Source organism: Lycium barbarum, chromosome 4 (assembly GCF_019175385.1).
Source record: "Lycium barbarum isolate Lr01 chromosome 4, ASM1917538v2, whole genome shotgun sequence".
Taxonomy (NCBI): Eukaryota; Viridiplantae; Streptophyta; class Magnoliopsida; order Solanales; family Solanaceae; genus Lycium; species Lycium barbarum.
Genome location: NC_083340.1, coordinates 15,339,964 through 15,360,858, shown reverse-complemented (window position 1 = coordinate 15,360,858; position 20,895 = coordinate 15,339,964). Strand labels below are relative to the sequence as shown.

Genomic DNA, 20,895 nt, shown 5'->3' with positions numbered 1-20,895 from the left:
AAAAAATGGCGGTGTAATAGCCGTGCAATAATATTTCGAAAATCCACAGTAAAATAAATACTATTATTTAATTATGCAAAAATAAATGCGATGCGTGTGCGTAAGCTGGTAAAATGTCGAAATGATAGAAAATTGTGAATTATAATAATAGTAATAAATAATAATAATAATAATAATAATAATAATAATAATAAGTGATAAATGGTAAATGATGATGAGGATAGAATAATGTAATGCCGGTATTGATAAGAGGCTAATAATTATAGTAAACATAATATATATTTTATTATCCCAAAAATATTAGAAACGCAAATAGGTATTTCGGAGGAGAGGCGAGACAAAATTGGGCGTCAACAGAAGGTTAGCAAGAAAATGATGTATAGTGACTAATACTTAAAAGAAACTGCAAACAGAAGCACTAACTGGGTTGTTTTCTAATGAAGAATAATACACACACTTGGAACTTCTTTGATCTCATCTATCTTCTAATCTTCAGTCATGCATCAATAGTGTTACTAGGAGTAAGCGATGTACCCCTTTCTTTGATAATCAGATATTTGATTAAACCAAGCCTCTGCAAGTTTAGAATCTTTCTAGCACATAGAAATTGTATTTGTATTGAGGGGGTACTAAACTTGAACAAGAAGCGAAAGCATTCTATGTATTTTTATAACTTCAATTTCTTTTTATGTTGTTTGGCTTTTGATTGTTCTACATATCAGTACGATTTTTCTCCCCAGTCATCATTAGTTAATTCGTTAAAGACATTAATATTGTCTACTAAATTTTTATTTTCCCGTTAGTGTTGCGTTATTAATTACTCCAATTATATCAACGTAACATTATTGTCATGCCAAGTGTGTCTTAAATTTATGTTGATGGGATGGACAAAGAGATACCAAAGGTACACAAATTGTAAAATTTTGAAAAATAAAGTGTTTAATCCTTTAATGTTTTAAAATCCTTAAGTTAATTTTTTGTTACTATATAAATTTGGTTAGGATGTTGAGGGCTTGATTTAGTATATGCAGCTATATTGGTGGAGTTGATCTGCGAAAAATTAGATTTCGATGACTTCAATGACCCCTCAGATACATTAGAAAATACTTGAAGTTGTCAGTGATTCTGAAAAATATATTTAGTTAAATGTCAGATTTTTATTTTATTTCTATAAATTATTTTTGTCACAAACAATATGTTTTTCGTACTGTCTATATTTTTGGTGTAAAACAGTTCTATTTCTATTTTATAGGTATAAGTGCTTGAAACTAAACAATTTGAAATCTTGAATATTATAAAAAAATTTATTTCAAATTGTATAGATGTGAAAACCTCGTGATAATCGTGATATTAAGAAAATTAGAAAATTGAATCGTTGGCATCACTATAATTTTTAAGATGAATTCAATTTTTTTGTGGTTCAACTTTTACATGTTATTAACATGTTGTGTTACAGTGTGAGTATAAATTCTTAATGTTAGCAAATTTCAAGATGATTAGAACTTAAAGTCTAAATTGTTACCATTATCTATCTAGGCTCTTTTTTCTCTTGAAACCATCCGCGCATTATGCGGGTACGTATACTAGTAAAACTAAAAAAAGCAACCAGTCATGGGTCACTTCAAATTTAATTCAAATCAAAGTACATAAAAACGTGGCAAATCGACCTCCACCATTCTATAAAACCAACGGTTTCAAATCCACCACTTCCACCATCATCTCCACCGTCCACCACCACAAAACACTCCTCCAAAAATCAAAAATATGTCCACTCTCTTCAATCCTCTAATTTTCACCGTAAAAAACCCCAAAATCACACTTAAACCCCACACTTATCTTCCTTCTTCAATTCCCACCCCTAAGTTTCGAAAATATCCCAATTTCTCAGTTCGATCATCCAATGACCCGGAAAAACCGACCTTTATTACACCGGACAGTGATAACAAAGCTGACGATAAAAAGGCTGAGTTCGTTGATGAATGGGGAGAGAAGTCGGAGCCTGAGCCCGACCCGGTTACGAAGTTATCGGATTCGGATCCTCCCCAGTATGAGGATGAGTGGGGTAACGGCAGTGCAGGTAGTAGTGTCAACTAAACGGGTCAAAATGGATTGAATTAATAAATAGGTGGTCAATAATCCAGCTAAAGTGGGTTGGACTTGGCCTAAACGTTATTTGGGCTGAAATGCGGGTTATAAGCCCACCCCCTCAATTCTTACTAAGTTTTAATTTACCTTAAAAGATTATTATTTTTGGCTTTATATAGCATATCAAATAAAAAATATTTAGACAAGATTTCTCGGTGAGTAATTTGGGCTACATATCACCACAATTTTTATTGGGCTGAAATGAGATGAGTTGAGCTAATAAATGGGCGGGCTAATAATCCGTCCAAACTTGGGTGGGTTATGTTTTGATTATGTTTTCATGGGCTAATTTTAACATCTCTAAGTGCAGGGGTTGATGTGAGTGTTGGAGAAGATGAGAAGCTTCTAGAACTTAAAAGGTGTTTGGTGGATACGGTTTATGGGTCGGATTTCGGGTTTCGGTCTTCATCGGAGGTTCGGGCCGAGGCTTTGGAGTTTGTTTCTCAGTTGGAAGCAGCTAATCCTACTCCAGCACCAAATGAGTGTCCTGAGTTGCTTGATGGCAACTGGATTTTAGTGTGAGTTTTTAATTCGCTGCTTGATTCTTTGGTTATTCTATGTGGCACCGTTTGATTTGACACAAAGTTTAACAGAGGAGGAAACACTTTTGAAATTGTGGTCTAAAACAATTCTTGGGTGGCTATAATCATTCCATTAAGGTAAAAGAGGAATTTTAAAGTTAAGTTGTTTCTAATTATAGAAATGTGACATTTATTCTGGACAAGACTAAAAAGGAAAGGGTGCCACATAAGGACAGAGGGAGTTCTTTTTTTGACTTTGTTTTCGCCATTTATGATCTTTTCATTGTTATGTAGGTATATTTTCTGTAAGCATGCTGGCTTTTGTTTGTGGAAACAATGAGTGGTTTTCTAGGACAGTGCGAATTACAATTTCTAACAAATTGATATTCGTCTCACAGGGGGCTTCTATTAAAGGGTAATTGGTAGTTTCCGGTAGTCAAATTTACCTGGATTTCATTCATTATGGGAAAAAGGGGTTGATGGTATCGGTTGTGGCATGCTTATCCTGAGCATTGACACCACAGAGCAAGTTGCTCTCCCCCAATTCCAGGTGCATGGTTAGAAGTTAACCGCAAATGTAGGCATTGCACCAAAGCAGTAAAGAAGAAAGCTAGAATTGTATGGTGGGAGTTCATTATACAATCGGGATAGGTACATCATAACACTTTAAAAGAGGGAACTTGAAAGTTGAGATTGGCCTTAAATAAGAACCTTATGAGGTGAGCTGTTACTTGTCTATATGCTTGCTTTCAGCTGTATCCTTCAGTTGTTACCCACCGTAGTTAGAAGACCATATCTTCTTCGGTTCTTCCTGTAATGACATGCCTTGGGGTTTAATTCCGAGAATTCTATAACTATTTACCCTGTTAATCTGGGATACTTCGGACTATGTACATTGTTTAACTTTGCAGGGAAATACTTGCTCTCTCAAGTATTTTCCAAGAATTCAAGACAAGACGAGCCAATGCTTCTAATATATCTTAATCTTGATTTGATGTCTTTTCAACTAAGTATCACATTTCAACTAAATAATTGTCTGCAAACCGTAATATGAAATATATTCTAATTTTCCTCTTGCCCTTTTGGCTAGTCAAACTAGGATCTATTTAAGAGTGCAGGGAGTACTGGTCGAAAATTTGGAGTAGTAGGTGGAGCTTGATTTTACAATTCACATTCATTCTATGGTTTTCACATTTGAGTTTAAAGCCTCCCGGTTGCTGCTTCTATCTTGAAAGGGAAGTTTCACTTGGCTTTCCTCCCGTTAGAATTCTCTTCAACAACTAATAACAATGTTACCACTAAACCTACAATTAAGGTTTTCTTTATTAAGCCTTTTCTCTATTCTAAAGTTAAACATTTTTCATTTTCTACTCATACCCATATCTGTTCTTATACCATACCATAGGAACAACTTAGGGCCAAACTTGCTTTTATATTATACTGAGTTATTAGCTCCTCATAAAGCATAGGACCTAACCATTAAGGCATTGGTTGCATAATATGACTTTTACTTCTCATACTGTTACTTTATAGATGGTCATGACTGCATCTTTTGGAGCTTCCTTCTCGAAGCAAGTTTTTGAAAGGAACCAGCAGTTTGCCCCCCCATATTCTCCACCTTCCAAAGAAAAAAAAAAAGCACTGCTGTCTATAGTTCCCAAATTTCTTCTCGTTTGAATCAACTTCGTTTAAACTATCGAAAGAGGGAAGGGTTTTAAGTTTTAAGTAACTTCCTATAAAGGGGGATTATCTTAATGGTATAGTTGTTTGTTCTCATCGCCAATGTTTTGTTGTTGTTATTATTATTATTTCCCTAGTTCTACTGGGAAAGTAAAGTTGTACTAAGTACAAAAATTTAAATGCTTGGAAGTGGGAAGTGGTGATAGACTGGTTCTAATAGTTTTGAAGTATAATTTTATAGGATTTGATCTATGATCTTAAGATTGCTGACATTTACTATCATGGTTCACATATCACAGAATTAAATCTGAAGGTTGAAGATATGCTTTTTAAGACAATATTTATACTAGAGTTCCTGTTCAAAGTTTATTCTTCTATAGCATAGAGTAGGAAAATCAAATTGGGGCATGAATGTCGATGATACTTTGTGTGACAGAGAATTGCTATGCTTTATTAAAAGTTTATTGCGTCATATATTTCTTTTAAAGATTTTTCCAAATCCCTAATCATTTTCCCTTTCCTTATCAAAAACGGATTTTTCCAAATTCTTATTGAATGACCTGTCTTTAGGGCATTGTCATATTTCAAATGGTTCCACAAACAGCCTGTACTTCTAATCGACCACTCTCTTCTCTAAAATGTTGGAGCTTACTTCTACTATTACCTTTTAAGCGAGTAGGCTTTGTGGATGTTGGATGGATTTCCAAGCCTCACATCATTCCTTTTCATCGTCAGACCATGGACAAAGTCTTCTCAACGCTTACAACCCTCATTATGAATCCTAACAAAAACTTCTTTTGAAACTGAAAGAAGAGCTATAGGACCCTAACAAGAAATTATGATCGATATTGCATATATTCACATTTTGAATGGTCTGCAAACAGCCTTCTGCTTCTAACTTCTACCATTCCATGACAGTATTCTGTAAAAATTTGAGCCCACCTATAGGAGCTTCTATTTTTTCTAAGTAGGCCTTGTTGACATTGGATGGATTTCCAACCATTGCACCATCCCTTTCATTGTCAAACCATAGAGGAATTTTTAACAACAATTAGAACACTCAGTAGTCTTTCGGGTTCCTGACAAGAGATAATGATCTATATTGGCATCTGAGGTTCCTAAGAAGAGACTATGCTCTATCATCAAACTTCCTCTCTGTAGCTTCTGAAGCTTTATGTCTTTTTTATGTGAGCATGAGTTGCCAATGCCTAGCAACAGCTGTACAAATATTTGGTTGGTGCATCTGGAACTGTGCTCTAATTTCACCCGGTACAATTATTCAAATGAGAGTTAACTTATCTTTCTTTAGTAACATAGCCAAAAGTTTGCTTGACAAATTTGTATTTTGTATTGAGAAAAAACATCATTTGACCCTTGAACTTGGCACGAAAACTCAGTTTGGCAACTAAACTTAACTTGTATTTATTTACCCCCCTTAACAACTTTCATTTCAATTATTTACCACCCTGAAAAAATAATACCACTCTCACAATGGGAGGTGTATTACACTCGCGCCATGTCATTGCCACATCGTTGTCACGTCGTTGTCACATCATTGTCATGTCAAAAATTACTAACCCTTCATTTTTTGTTTTTCTTTTATTATTTTCTCTTTCTTCTTCTTTCCCCCTTTTCTCTTTCTTCTTCTTTCTCCTCAACCCCCCCGCTGCCGCCACACCTCCGTTGCCGCTGCCGCCTCCGCACCGCCGCCGACGCTCATCCTTACCACGTCATTGCCATGTCAAAAATTACTTACCCTTCATTTTTTATTTTTCTCTTTCTTCTTCTTTCTCCTCATCCTACCATAACCACCCATAAGAACAACACCCACATCTTTAACCCACACCCACCACCACCACCATCATCACCCCACCAAATTTCATCCCATTCCTTCTCAAATTCGTCCAGATTGGTTATTTTGGTTGTTATTGTTGGCTATTATTATTATTATTATTATTATTAGCAACCCCATTTCTTCCATAATCATTATTCCATAACTTTATTTTTGAAAGAAAACAAAAATCAAAATCAAGAAACCAAAAAATGGTGAAAATGATAAGAAAAGAATGATGAGAATATCGAGAGACAGAGGAATTTGTGAAGAAGAAGGAGGAGGAAGGTGGTGGGGGCGGGGCTGTGGCGTGGGGTGGGGGTTGTGAAGAAGACGAAGGTGGTGGGGGAGGGGCTGTGGCGCGGGTGGGGGGCTGTGAAGAAGAAGAAGGTGGTGGGGGCGGGGCTGTGGGGTGAAGAAGAGGGGGCGGGGCTGTGGGGTGAGGGGTTGTGAAGAAAAAGATGGCGGTGGGGGCGGGGTTGTTTGGTGAAGAAGAGGGCCGGGGCTGTGGTGTGGGGGTGGGGGGTGCATTTTGATTTTATTTTTTAATTATATATATTTTTATTTTATTTTTTAATTATATAATAATATATATATATCAGCGGGCCCACCTTTTTATATTTTTCACTCTCTTATTTTTTTTGCCACGTCAGCATTTGGGGTTGTATTTAATTAAGATGAAAGTTGTTAAGAGGGGTAAATAAATACAAGTTAAGTTTAGTTGCCAAACTGAGTTTTCGTGCCAAGTTCAAGGGTCAAATGATGTCTTTTCTCTTTTGTATTTTATTGAGATATGAAAAGGGCTTTTTGAAGTAATTTTTGTGGTCCGGCCCTTCCCCGGACCCCACGCATAGCGGGAGCTTTAGTGCACCGGGCTGCCCTAGTGTTAGTTAAAAAAGTTTCACCATAGGAAGTGCATATATTTTGGACAGCCAAAAGGTCAGTATAGTGAATCTAAAAATGAAATTTGAAATGTAGTGTGTAGTCTGGATTTTGATTTGGGCCAAGAATCTCTGTAGATAAAGATCTTCGCTTCTGTTGTTGCGATTTTAGTTGGAAGAAAGGTCCAGACTTGCCTATATGACTTGGCATTGAACTGGAAGACTGTAGCTCTATGCCTCAATATGAAAGGTGCATATTTGTTAACTGTCACGTACCAAGTTCCCAAGTGTTAACTGGGTGCTGCATTGCTGATAATAGTTTCAATGAAATAATGCAATCTTACCTTACTGTTAACACTGAAGAATGTGATCTCTTGTAGTGAAATTTCATGCAGAAACTGCTTTGAAGTAAATGCTAAATGATGTATTTGCAGCAAACAATCTTATATTTCTTCCTCAATGTGTCAGGTTCACTGCATTTTCTGAGTTGTTACCTCTTCTTGCTGTGGGCAACATACCTCTGTTGAAGGTAGAAAAGATTAGCCAAGACATAAATTCGAGCAGCTTGACTATAGAGAATTCGACTACATTATCAAGCCCTGTAGCCACCTTGTCTTTTAGTGCTACTGCCACTTTTGAAGTTCGAAGCCCCTCTAGAATACAGGTACCTTTTTCAACTACAATCTAATTTCTTTAGAAAGGTACTTACAGCAATATCCTGCGCAAAGAGAAAGAAGTTGAGTTAGTAGAGGAACTAATTGTGTAAAATATCAGGAAATTGTAGATTGTTTTCTTGAGAAATTTTCGCAGGGTATTTTGGGGGATATTTCAATTTTCCTTCCGTATTTGGCTGACAACTACTATTTTTGCAGGTTGAATTTAAGGAAGGGAACTTTAAACCTCCAGAGATAAAATCAAACATAGATCTGCCGGAAACTGTGGATGTGTTTGGGCAAAAGATTAGTCTCTCTCCAGTACAACAATCTCTAGGTCCTCTGGAAAATGCTTTTGCAGGCATAGCACGAATTCTTTCTGGTCAGCCTTCTTTCAAGATCCCAATTCCAGGCGAAAGGACAAAATCTTTCCTTCTCACGACATACCTTGATAAGGATATGCGGATCTCCAGAGGAGATGGTGGGCTTTTTGTACTAGTTAAGGAAGGGAGTTCTCTTCTATATTAGTAGAGGTACCCATCATCCTGTCTTATGATTTACAGAGTTCTTAGCAATGGCAGTGGTATCTACTGCTACATCGATTTAGTGCAGAATGTAGTATTTAATCCACCTTAGCTGTAAAGTGATACACGTCTTTATTTTATTAATAAGATTCTATTATAGCTTTTACTTGCAGATTGAAGGTGGCAAGAAAAAATATCCACATGAAATTTGATTTATATTTTTGATATCCTCGTAGAATTTGGATCGAGCAGTTATGAGAGCCTACATTGCTCTGCTTTCTGTTGATGTCAAATTTGTGTCCGATTGCAGAATGGTAATCTCACTTTTGTTAAAGGTTCTCTTTTGGGGAGGGAATATGTTGGAATGCTTGAGTATTGGTACTGAATTATCTCAGGATCAAGCTGAGAAATTACTTTAAACAGTTTAAGCCCGAATCACCATCATCCAGTGTTAGATAATGTAAAATTTGTTATAGTTGAAGGGCTGCTGAAATAAAATGTAATAGCTTTGGATTTCCAAATTTCGAGTATTTCATCATTTGGAGGTCAGTAATTTCAGCTTATCTGGAAAGAAGAAAACTTACAATTACATTTCATATACATGATAATTGGTAACTACTCACGAAGGATGCCCTTCTCACTTGTTTTAGAGAAGACTGCAAAAAATAGTTGCCTTTCATAATATATCTCTTCTCATCTTTCACTTGGATTTAATATACTGACAGTGTAGAGATTTTTTTATACATATTAATGTAAATTAACTTGTTATAGCAGGTTAGTTATCATTACTGGGTTATTAATTAATTTTATTATAGAGATTTATCTGCAGTCGAAGTGATTAGATTGTATAGATAACTTTACGCAGTGAGTGCGTAAAACTTAAACCCTATGCACTTTGCTATCAGAGTTGGCCTTGAAAGCCTAGTTGATGAAAGTTGAACTTTTCTTTTGTTCCCAATTTTGTGATAGTAGTACTTCAAGTGGTTGAGTAATTTCTTTCTATAAGTCAACTGTAGTATTGCTTTACAACTAAGTCAAAATTAACGACTTCACTTTACCAAGAATGGCTGTTCAATGTAGACTTGAGCGTCTCCAGTCAAGATCAAAATCTTTGATGTCTTGTTTATACTTGTGGATTTGAAACTTGACGAATTCAGAGCCACTGTTTTGGGATGGGTCCTTTGGATTTTTTCCTGTTTTATTAATCTGATGCCTTTTTTGTTTTGTTTTAAGTAAACGAATTTCACAATCAGTTGGTACGGTGCGGTACCTTCTTATAAATTTCAGCTGGTATTATAGAATTAAAAAATACTGTCTAGAATTTCTTAAGAAAATCCTGTTATAGGGTTATTTTAACAAATTTACCTTTATATCTCAGCAAATTATCCTATTTTTTCTCTGAGAGATCATTTATTTGAACACTGCTAGATTTGACCAAAAAAAAAAAAAAAATTAATGCCTTCTTAGTTCCTAAAATGAGATCTGTTTTGGATCGAAATTCAAAGACAAAAACGAGATTTTTGGGGAAAAAACCTATTTTAATTTTTTGAAAGTTAATGATTGTTCGTTCAGTAGTAGATTAGTTAGAGCCTGTTTGGATGGGCTTATGCCTATAAGCTATTTGCAGCTTATAAGCTAAAAAAAATAAGTTGGGTAGTCTAATTTATTTTTTTGGCTTATAAACTATTTTCAGCTTATAAGCTCCTTTAGATAAGCTAAGTCAAATAGGCCCAATTATTTTTTTGAGCCTATTTTAAGCACAAAATGACTTTAAGCTGGCCAGTCAAACACTTAAAAAAGCTGAAAACAGCTTATAAGCAACTTATAAGCCAATCCAAACGGGCTCTTAGTCACATTTTTTGGAGAAATAAGTGATTGTTTTGGAGATCTCGATTGTTTTGTCAAGGAAGTTGTTTTTTCCAATATCCAAATGATACAGAAAAACAGTCCCCCTTTTGATATGCAATCAAGTGAATTAGCCTTTTTGATAAAATCCCAAACAAGTACTATTAAGTAAATATTATAATGTTTTCTTAAAGGATATCAGGAAAATTATTGGCAGCTTTTAAATTAGTAGATTAGTGATCTGATCTTTGATCGGACGGCTCATTTGGCGGCTGCATTGTGAAGACGTTAATTTGTCAGTAAAATAGGAAGTCACACATCATATGCCGTAGCACTGGTTAGCAGCTTGATTTCACATAATTTAGTCAACCATGAACGTATTGCCAGTGGAATATCATTTTGAATTTATTGGGTATTGAATAAATTATAACATATATTAAGGGCCCGTTTGGCCATAAATATCAAAAATTTTTTCACTTTTTTTTGGAATTTTTGAAGTTGGAGTTGTGTTTGGCCATAGTTTTTTAAATTGTAGTTTTTGGTCAAATGTAATATAAAAAAGTGAAAAAAGTTGAAATTTTTTTAAAAATAAGTTTTTCTTGTTTTTAGTATTCCGGAATACAACTCCGGAAAAAAGTGAATAATTTTTATGGCCAAACGCTAAAAGTAAAAAAAATAAAAAATAAAATCCGGAAAAAGTAAATAATTTTTATGGCCAAACGCCCACTAAGTAGTGTAGGAATTAATCTTACCTTTTATCCTTTTGTGTAATGCAAAGAATATAGATACATTACAAGAATATGAACATACTCATCAATTCTGTAACATACGGAGTAATGGTCCTTCAATTCCCTTTAATGGTTGATTTAATGGCTGGTTTAATAAATCCTCTTTGAACCCATCATATTTTCAGCCTGTATAAATCTGTCTTCTTGGTGAATTACTTGCACACAAAAAAAATCATCTCATCTTTATCTTGAAAAATCTTCTTTTCCTTCCAATTTCTAGGCAATTCAGTTTATACAAACTCCAAACTTCCAGCCACTAGTGCAAGTGTTTGAAAGTGCTGTGGAACCTTGGGGATCAACCGGGCTAAACGATTTGCACAGTAGTTGGTCCAAAATCGCTTTCCAGGCAGTAGCTTGCCACGACGCAGCGGTGATCTAATAAGTTGATTCAATCCTTTTGTTCGTTTTACTGATTAATATTGTTAATATTTCCAACAAGTAGATTTTAACACAAAATACAAGGTTCGGGCTAAAAATATTGAATTCTGCTGATCCCGTAAATAGAATTGTACTCCGCCAATGCATTTCATCAATTTGATATTTATCTAAATACTAGTACCAAGAATCTATATCTATATCTATATATAATATAAAGCTAGGCATAGACAAGGTGATGTGTCACCTCTCTATGGCCACCATTTCTATTTATCTTTTATCTTTTTTTCTGAATTTTTCTCTATTTTTTCTTATTTTTTAGTTAAGGAATTAACCACATTCTAACCTATTTATTGAGTTTCATTAAATTATGTAATAACCACACCAATTCATTGTGTATAAGTTACTGTATTAATTATTAATTATTGTATATGCTAATGGAGAACTGAAAAGCCCCATCAGCTTTCAAGTTCTTCCAACGAGCCTCTCCCCTCCGATCCCTCACCTTCCACAAGTTAAAAGAGTCACACACACACACATATATATATATATATATATATATATGTATATATATGCCATTACAAGAAGAAACGGATATGGTATAGGCCTTACATGCTGATCTCTTTGGTCTCTAAGATTAGTAAGGTAAGATATATTTACACAAAATTTTCGCATATTTCGGTTAAGCTTGTACACATATTTTAGTACGATCTTCTTATTTTTTTTATGTCCTTCAATTTCTTTTTATATGTTTCTACTTAATTTTCTCTAATAGGAAAAATATATATGAAAATAATTTAGAGATGTGGTCCTAGGGATCTGATTTTAATCAGAATTATGGTGTCATATTTAGCACTGCAAATTTTCATGTACTAATCAATCTAAGAGAAAAATAACTTACACTGTATGAATATAGTTGACTTATGCCACCTTGAAAGCATACTCTAAAATAATTTGTCAACAGAGGTATCTTCTTTCCTTGACCCCTGAACGAGGTCCGTTCATATGGTTAAGATTGGCCTCAATCTGTTATTTATTTAACTATATATTATTTAATTGTTTGGACTCTCGTAGATTCTTCATATTTTTTTAAAAGATTTTTTGTACAACTTTTAATATGCCACCAGAATGCCTTTGCAGACATGGCATTCGGTTATTAGATACTTGCCTTATCTCTTATTCAGATGATAAATTCACAGTTTCTTACTTCGTTTTTGTGTTCTTTTATTACATATGTGAGGGCACTACTTGTGATGTCGTTTTGGCTCTTCATATTGTTTTTTTGTCAAAACCAACTATTGTTTTGTCATTTTTTCCGTTAAATCTATTTACCAATGTTCTTATAGGTTATAAACATGTAACCTTTTTTGCAATGTTGTAGTTTTGCACCTTGATGAGTTCGTTGAAATTCAGTACATATCAAATGATGTGAATATAAGAAGTGATTTTTTTAGTTGTATGGAAGTAGAAATCAGTGTTGTACACACATCCAACTATCAACATTGAATTAAGCAGCGATGGTGACAATAATAAAGTTTATTTAGTGATATTTTGTTTTTCTACTCATCCGATAGTTTTTTAGGGCTGACCAGTTACTCCTGCATTTTAGAGAATTCCCTAATGTAGTAGTAATAGCTATTCTTAAAAATAGTACAACCAAGTTGTGGTTTATGAAAGTCTGTTGTGGCTAGGAGACGAAGGGGGTATTATTTTTTCGTGTTTAAGTTCATAATATTTTGTGTGTTTTACATAAGTTTCAATCTTATTCCTCTATCAAAATCCCTTGAATTTGTATATGCGATGCAAAAGAAATTTAGAGGTTCATAAATCTATTTATTATTTCTCAATCACCGGAAACTCTGTGTATATATATATATATATATATATTCTTCTATAAATTGATCAGTCAATATATGTTTTATTGACACGGAAAATATAATTGTTATGATGTTGTGTTTACTTCTTTTTATATCCACTAAGAATGTTGGTGATGTTTTTATTCATTTTGACTTTTAATTTAATTATTGAATATTTAAGTTTTGAAATAAACATAAGGGTTGAACTTATCAACTTTACTTTTCACAAAGTATGCTTTGTGATTACTTTTAATATTTGGGTATCGAAAAAAAAAATCATAACTTCAATGAGGTATTTCATGACCGCGCGAAGCGCGGATAAATTCACTAGTTAGGATTACGAAGGAAATTCTGATAGAAGTATTACTTTAGATGATTAAGAGGAATGTGCACAAGGGCATTTATTAGTTATTACTATCCTCCCATGGAGTTAACCCAACGATCAGGATGTACGACAAAAATGCAGTGTTTACAAGTTTGAATTCAATTGTCTTCTAACATGATTATAGTTTTTCTTTTCTTCTATTAATCATATAAAAGAAGGGAAAACAAACATAAAGGAATGTTAAAATGAAAGTCTTCCAACAATTTTTATAGCTTTTCAATTATTTTATCAACTCCAGCACATCTTCCATCATTGTTCTTGACTTCATTCCAATCAAAAGCTACCAAAAATCATGCATTAGTATTTTTGTCAACAACTCTATATTCTAAATTCAGAATCATTGAAGGCTACTCACAAACTACCAAATGTCCTACCAGCAGGGTCGTTTGTTGTTTGTGACTAGAAAATTCTCTCCGAAAAAAAAGAGGGGGGGGAACCTGCCAAGACAAGCGCCAATTGCACAACGCTTATTGCAATTCTCACGAAATGTCTTTGGATTCTCCGCATAATCTTTAATTATTGACATTTTCGTAATTAAACTTGCCATTGATCCCTGTTGATAATCTGTCATTGTAATTAGAACATTAAGGGCTTCTTCAAATTATTTAATTGGAAAAAATAAAAAAGGAAAGAACACACCACCAATCAGGGGCCGAGCTAGGGATGGAAGGGGAAACTAAACCTCCTCTGATAGAAAATTATACTGTACATAAAGTTAAAATTACTCTTTAATTTTTATTATAGTTTATATAGTAGATGTTGAATTTTTTTTTTTTTGGCTCTTTCAAATGTTTACTTGTTTATATTCTAAAATATTTTAGTAAAAATCCTATACTCCACTTAATCAACTACTCCACCTTTTTTTCACAAAATATTGAAAAGCTAAAACAGGCCCACACGACATGGGAAAGCTGCCATAATGAATAAGAAATCTAGTCTAGACCAAAAAAAAAAATGAAATTTATAATAATAAGAAGAGTAGAAGAATATGGCAAATTTAAAAAACAGTTGACAAAGTCATTACCGTCAAGATCCTCCAAAATAGCGACGTGCTCTTCTTTCCTCACGAAACTCCCGCGTTTGGTGCCGCAACCTTTTGCCTTTTTGTCCCTCTTTTTTCCTCTTCTCAAATCCTTTCATTTCATGTTCATCAATCGTCATGATAGTTTTACTTGTCCAAAAACTAAATTAAATAGAAGAGGAATATTGACTATACTTTTTTTCTTTGTTGCTTGTACAAAAGAAACTAAAAATTTGTCATGTGTGTTCTTCTCATGTGTTGACGTGCATGTTCTTTTTCTTTTTTTTAATATTAGTATCAATTTAGTGCATACAAATATACTAAACCTCAAGAATATTATCACTAATGACTAACCTTATCATCTTAACAAGGTCTCATTGGCAATATTTTGTTGTAATTGACTAATTGTTTATCACTACTATTGAGTAACTGAATTACCCGAGTGTAAATTTTGAGTTACAAATTTTGATACAACAAGTATTTTACTTTTTCGAGGGGTTGACCTTCGTAACTATCACAATTAATAACCTATAGCCTTTATTATAAAATTATGTGGTAGTTGAACATTCTTGTTTGTTATACAATTCATCATGGAGAAAATTATTTTTGTAAATATTCATTACACCACTAGGGAGAGAACGACACAAGGAAATGATCTCCTACGACGACTTATAATTTGATTAAAGAAAATAATTTTATTGACCCTTTTTATGTTATTTTTAGATCTATTATGTATAAAAATAAAACTTTCTCATAAAAAAGACGTAAAACTTAATTTAAATACTCCTCCTGTTTTAATTTATGTGAACTTATTACTACTTGGGGAGTCTTCAAAGTGGTTCTTTGACCACATTTTACTTACTTTTTACATAGTTTCTAAATAAATAAATTTTATTTTTACAAACTTGATAAATTTATGTTTAAATTTACGATTAAAATTAAAAAAATTTAACTGTCGTACTTCGAAAAAATTCACATAAATTGAAATGAAAAGAGTATATAAAAGACAACAAAATCAATTAACCTAACTTTGCCCTGTTTAAAGAAACAATATAAAAGGTCTCTTAGGGGACAAATGAGAAATAATCATGTCCAGTTCATTTGGGGACTCACCCATATCTTTTTTTCAATCTCGATCTTACAAATCCGGATAACTTTTCCTTGTAATTCGGATAATCCATCGAACTTAGTAGAGCCATTACCAAGTCCAAGAGAAGAAGTTACACGAAAGTGACACAAAATTGAGCAAAGAGTAGTCAAAAAAGTCAGTAGCCAACAAAAGAAAGAGGATAACACGAATAGCAAAAAACGAGAAGAACAAAACCCAAACCCCATTTTTGAAGAAAAGAAAGAAAAGGGTATCCATTGATATTGATTTTCAAGAATAATTCAATCTGCAGATCAAGAATTGTACAGTGCACATCAAGTGTTTGATTTATTGCCTCACAGAGAAATATGAGTAATAGACCACCTGTGAAGTTAGATGATGAGCAGTTGGCTGAACTGCGAGAAATTTTCCGATCATTCGACAGAAACGATGACGGAAGTTTAACACAACTCGAGCTTGGCGCGTTATTAAGGTCCCTCGGTTTAAAACCAAGTCCTGATCAGCTTGAAACTCTGATTCAAAAAGCTGATAAAAACGATAACGGCCTTGTTGAATTCTCCGAATTCGTTTCACTAGTTGCACCAGAGCTTCTTCCAGCGAAATCCCCTTACACGGAAGAGCAGTTGAAACAGTTATTTAAGATGTTTGATAGAGATGGAAATGGATATATTACGGCTGCTGAGTTGGCGCATTCGATGGCTAAACTTGGACATGCTTTGACTGCTGAAGAACTTACTGGGATGATAAGAGAAGCTGATACTGATGGAGATGGAAGGATCAGTTATCAGGAATTTACTCAGGCGATTACATCGGCTGCTTTTGATAACTCTTGGGGTTGATATGTGAAAACGAATTTTGGTATATCTTTGTCAGTTTCTTGATCATCTAGTTTAGATATATGTGTTTTGTTTGTTAATGTGCTTTTTGTTGTATGTTTTTTTTTTTTTTTTTAAAGTTAGTTTACTTTTGGACTTTCGCTGTGAATGTTAAGGTTATAGTTGAATGTGTATATTTTTGAAAGGGTGTTTGCTGTGTAATTAATGGAATGTATACTGAAATACCTTTTTCTACCTGATTTTTTCTCCCATTGTTTTGACCTATATGAAGTTTTACTGGATTTTGTTATTGAGAAATGCATAAATTTTACTGGATGAATCTGGACTTTGAATGAACATGAAAAACTGGACTAGTTAGATCCTGGATTTTGTTTCTTTTACCGTTTGAATTTGTCAATAGGAAAGGGAAAATCTTTTGTAAAAGTTTTGTTTTCTTAACACGATTCAGTGAGAACGAACACTGTCCCAGCAAAAAGGGGGTCAGGTCTATATTTGTTATTTGTTTTAGTAATTTAGCACAATTATAGTTAAATTTATGATGAGCTGCTGCAACTCAGCAGTCAACAGAGAGGAGGCAGATAATTTGTAATGGTTTCATGGAGTTTACAATTAAGCAATTTTTTTACTCTTGCTTTTTCTCTAAGCCCTCTTGGTTCAGCCTATGTATAGAGGATTCATATAACTGGTCATTACTGGAATGGGATTGAAATGTAGCTATGATGGAAAGGAATGTTGTTTGGCAGCTGAAAGGAATCTGTATGCAGGACGGTGTGTTGGGGGATAACCTTCTTTGTGCTTAACCTAACCATGAGCTAAGAAATTTATACTCTCCTTGCTAATTCCAACATAACTAAAATGGGATTAAGACGTAATCTGAATGGAATGAACTTTTTCTGGAAAGGAATATGTATTGCAATGGTCTGGACGGTGGCATAGGGATCAGCCTTCTTTGTTTTCACCTAATCACGAGCCAGGAGATTCATACTCTCCTTGTTAATTCTAATGTGCAATAGATTTTGTACCGATCACATAGGAGAATAGACCAACTTATGTTCTATGTATTCTGATCAATGAATGTCAATCATCTACTTGTAGCAGGCCCCTATTATTAGCAAAGTAGATGGAAATGAGTGTGTTGACCATGAAGAAGAAGAGAATTTCAGGTGCAGAGTTGGTTTTGTCGTGCTTGCATCTTAATGTATTGCTTCTATCCGAGATGATGCTGCACACTAGTTTAGCATCCGATAGAATGTTTCTTGCCATGATAGAGGCTTTTTTTGGTTAATCATGCATTTCCTTTATCAACAGTTGTACTTTCTTGGACTAAATAATGTTTGGGTGATAATTTCGTAGTTTTTTCATACAAGTGTTTCATTAGACATGTTTCAGTTTAATCCGTAGTTCGATGTTTTTCCTTTTAGGCAGATTTAAACACATATCTGCATTTATATTAACGCATTATCCCCTGAAGAAATATTAGTTGATGAACTCGAAATCAATCTTGTTCTTTAACACACACAACACAGAGATCAAAATGATAACCATTCCACCTATGAAGCATTAATGTTAGTACTGCATGCTCGTTCCGTTGAAGGTTTCAGAAATATAACAGCATTTTCTTCCCAGCATAACTAAAGTAAGTTAATCAGAAAGAAAGAAAGAACGTAATTAAATCTAGTTAGTAGAAAGCAACTGTTACACACTATTATAATAGAAAGAAATTCTATATCCAAGTAGTATTAACAAAATTTGTGTTCTGTAAAATAATAGTAATACATCATCAGCAGTAAATAAGTGCTTTTGCAATCTTATTCGCTTCATTGTATCCTTAAACTACTTTCGAAGAGTAAATTGATGAAGTCCTTCTCGGGAACGGGAACTTGGCAACCAAAAGGATTAACCCTTGCTATCCTGCCTTGAGTTTCAGGCATCGAATTAGTCGAAGTACATAAAGATCTCTGAATAAAAGGATGTTGGAGTAGTTGTTCGGACGTCCATCTTCTTCGAGGGTCCTTTATGAAACACTTGTACAAAAAATCTCTGGCAATCTCAGAAACATCACTCGGAATCACAGGGTCTTCATTCATAATCTGCCACTGCAAATCTTTAGTACTGTTGCGATAAATCCAGATGCGGCTTCCAGTCATCATCTCCGCCACAGTGCACCCTAGCGACCATATATCATAAGCTTTGGAATGAAAACCACATGACAAAGATTCTGGGGGTGCATAGAGTAAAGTCCCCCGATTGCTCAACATCCTTCCAGTCATATATGCCATTCCATCACCAACTCTTAGTGACAATCCAAAGTCGGCCAACTTCAACTTGTGCATCCCACCATGTTCATTATTATCGTTATCGAAAACCAAAACATTAGCGGGTTTAATATCGCAATGAACCCACCCTTTCTTATGAACATGTTGAATACCCTTTAAGAGTTGATATGCATAAAAACCTACTTCCAATTCAGACATCTTTGTCATTCCTCTCTTTGAATTAATCAAATCGTGCAGCGATCCACCACTTGCATATTCAAGAAACAGATTGTAAGTTAGAATATTGCCGTTATCAATGCTTATGTCTGCTCCAAAGAACTGGACTACGTGAGGACAACCTTTTAGAGTTGTCAAGATTTGCGCTTCTTGTTGAAGTGAAATTGAACGGTTGATATCTGCGCATTTAACAGCAGCAACTGAAGCAGATAACGAAAAAGGATCGATCTTCACTGCATAATACACTTTGCCGTAAGAGCCCGCACCAAGAACGTAAAGCTTCTTCCACTCCATAATTATATTTCACTTTTCACTTTCTTCTTAATTACTTTGTAATTGAATGATTGTGAAAAATAACAAACGGTAGCTGCTTTCTTATAGTAATTCCTTCAATCCTTATTTGATGTGGAGAAGGTTTAATTTCCTAAAACTAACCACCTGCTTTGTTTCTTTTTTTTTGTTTTTTTTTTTGGTAATTTTTTATTTCCAAAAAACAATCCATATTTGACATGGAGAGATAACTTCCTAAAAGTAACCGTGTAATTTTTTGGCAACTTCGTAGTATTTCCAAAAGAAAAAATCCATATTTGACATGGAGAGGGCATACAATTTCCTAAACGCACCAATTTAGAAATATATGGACCAAGTTTAAGTCTAAAAGCACTACATATGTATACGGTAAAAACCGGGATATATGTAAGACCGGTGAGACCGGGGACCGGCGATAAAAGAGATAGGCATGGTCACCGAGTCTTCCCTTAGAACTGATGAAATTGCACCGGCTGCGGCTGACCTGAGAAAAGTGAAGCAAATCTGTTTGGTCCAATATCTCCGGACCAAACTCCGCATCATAGCCAGTCCGGTTTCTCTATGACCAAGTTGATCGTGGCCGTTGGTCCGGTTTTTCCATGACCAAGTTGATCGTGGCCATTAGTCCGGTTAATCAATTACGAAATTGCCACGCGTCAACATAGTTCTGTCACATTGTACCGATAACCGTACGAGTGTCAGACCGTACGACCCAACCTTATCCTTTTAGGGTTTACTTTATTCTAAAAAGGCTTTATGTTGTATGCAAGGCCCATAAGGCAAAACTATAAATAGGAGTGTTATATCCCGTAATTTTGTACATTGGATTATTTGTGAGCTAATGGACATAAATTCAAGGACAAGATTACTTTGCGATATGAGACAAAGACTTTTAATCCCCGATTTTAATAAGTGCACGACTTGTTAATTAATTGCAGTTAGTGTAGAAATATTCGTGGGGATTAAGGATTAATTAGGCTAATTAGTGTATTAAGTGGGCTCCACCAAGCATTATAACAAAAAAAAAAATCTGATCTTGAAGACATTCTATAGTGGGCACGTGTGGGAGCATTATGCTGCCCATAAACAACACTTTGATGACTAAAATAATTCATTCATCACATTGTCATCTTCCACACTTCATTCCCAAATCTGAAAATTTAGAGAGATGAGACAACATGTGAGGTCTTAGTGGATGACTCACACTTCCAATACTCATTAAATTCGAAATTTAGAGAGAGAGGGGGATTTCCTCTTCAACCACAAATCTGAAAATCTAGAGAGAGGCACTCATCTTCTCCACAAAGTGAACTAAAGAAAGAGGGAGAGAGCTACACGGCCATGGACATGGCAGTAGCTTCAGGAAGCTCACGGCTTGCTCCTCTTCTTCCCCCCTTCTACACAATTAAGTTGATGATTTCCAAGTCCAATTAGAGGAAGAAAACAAGGATTACAACAGTTATGACAACTCACGGCCATGGCAGATTTTTTTTGGAACAACTTAAGCTTCTAAAGTGTCCTAATTTAATTTGAGGTAAGATTTCGGTTTTTTGTTATAAGATTGGAGTTAATGATGTTGTAATGGATCTATTAAGTTGTATTATGTGAAGTTGGAAGTAAGAAAAACTGTTTGATTAAAGTTGGC

The 20,895-nt window shown here is 34.6% G+C and overlaps 3 protein-coding genes across 7 annotated transcripts; 2 read left to right on the top strand and 1 right to left on the bottom strand.

Annotated features, from left to right (window-relative positions):
- The first annotated feature begins 1,618 nt into the window (after nucleotides 1–1,618).
- On the top strand, nucleotides 1,619–9,169 carry LOC132635334 (plastoglobulin-1, chloroplastic-like). 4 transcript variants are annotated; one of them, XM_060351670.1, is made up of 5 exons: nucleotides 1,619–2,080; nucleotides 2,456–2,663; nucleotides 7,527–7,722; nucleotides 7,931–8,244; nucleotides 8,546–9,169. In XM_060351670.1, the coding sequence occupies exons 1-4, from the start codon at nucleotides 1,765–1,767 to the stop codon at nucleotides 8,237–8,239; spliced, it is 1,029 nt and encodes a 342-aa protein (XP_060207653.1). In that variant the 5' UTR covers nucleotides 1,619–1,764; the 3' UTR covers nucleotides 8,240–8,244; nucleotides 8,546–9,169. The 4 variants fall into 4 exon arrangements, with proteins under 4 accessions (XP_060207653.1, XP_060207655.1, XP_060207654.1 ...); XM_060351672.1 differs by having other exon boundaries at nucleotides 8,472–9,169; XM_060351671.1 differs by lacking the exon at nucleotides 8,546–9,169 and adding an exon at nucleotides 8,396–8,533.
- Nucleotides 9,170–15,578: 6,409 nt separating this feature from the next.
- Nucleotides 15,579–17,808, top strand: LOC132635333 (probable calcium-binding protein CML18). Of its 2 annotated transcripts, none has more exons than XM_060351668.1 (2): nucleotides 15,579–16,471; nucleotides 17,548–17,808. In XM_060351668.1, exon 1 carries the CDS (start codon nucleotides 15,961–15,963, stop codon nucleotides 16,450–16,452), a length of 492 nt encoding a protein of 163 aa, XP_060207651.1. In that variant the 5' UTR covers nucleotides 15,579–15,960; the 3' UTR covers nucleotides 16,453–16,471; nucleotides 17,548–17,808. The 2 variants fall into 2 exon arrangements, with proteins under 2 accessions (XP_060207651.1, XP_060207652.1); XM_060351669.1 differs by having other exon boundaries at nucleotides 17,545–17,808.
- A 458-nt stretch (nucleotides 17,809–18,266) lies between these two features.
- Nucleotides 18,267–19,235, bottom strand: LOC132637196 (mitogen-activated protein kinase kinase kinase 20-like). Its single transcript, XM_060354325.1, has one exon. It carries the CDS (start codon nucleotides 19,233–19,235, stop codon nucleotides 18,267–18,269), a length of 969 nt encoding a protein of 322 aa, XP_060210308.1.
- Between the last annotated feature and the right edge of the window lie 1,660 nt (nucleotides 19,236–20,895).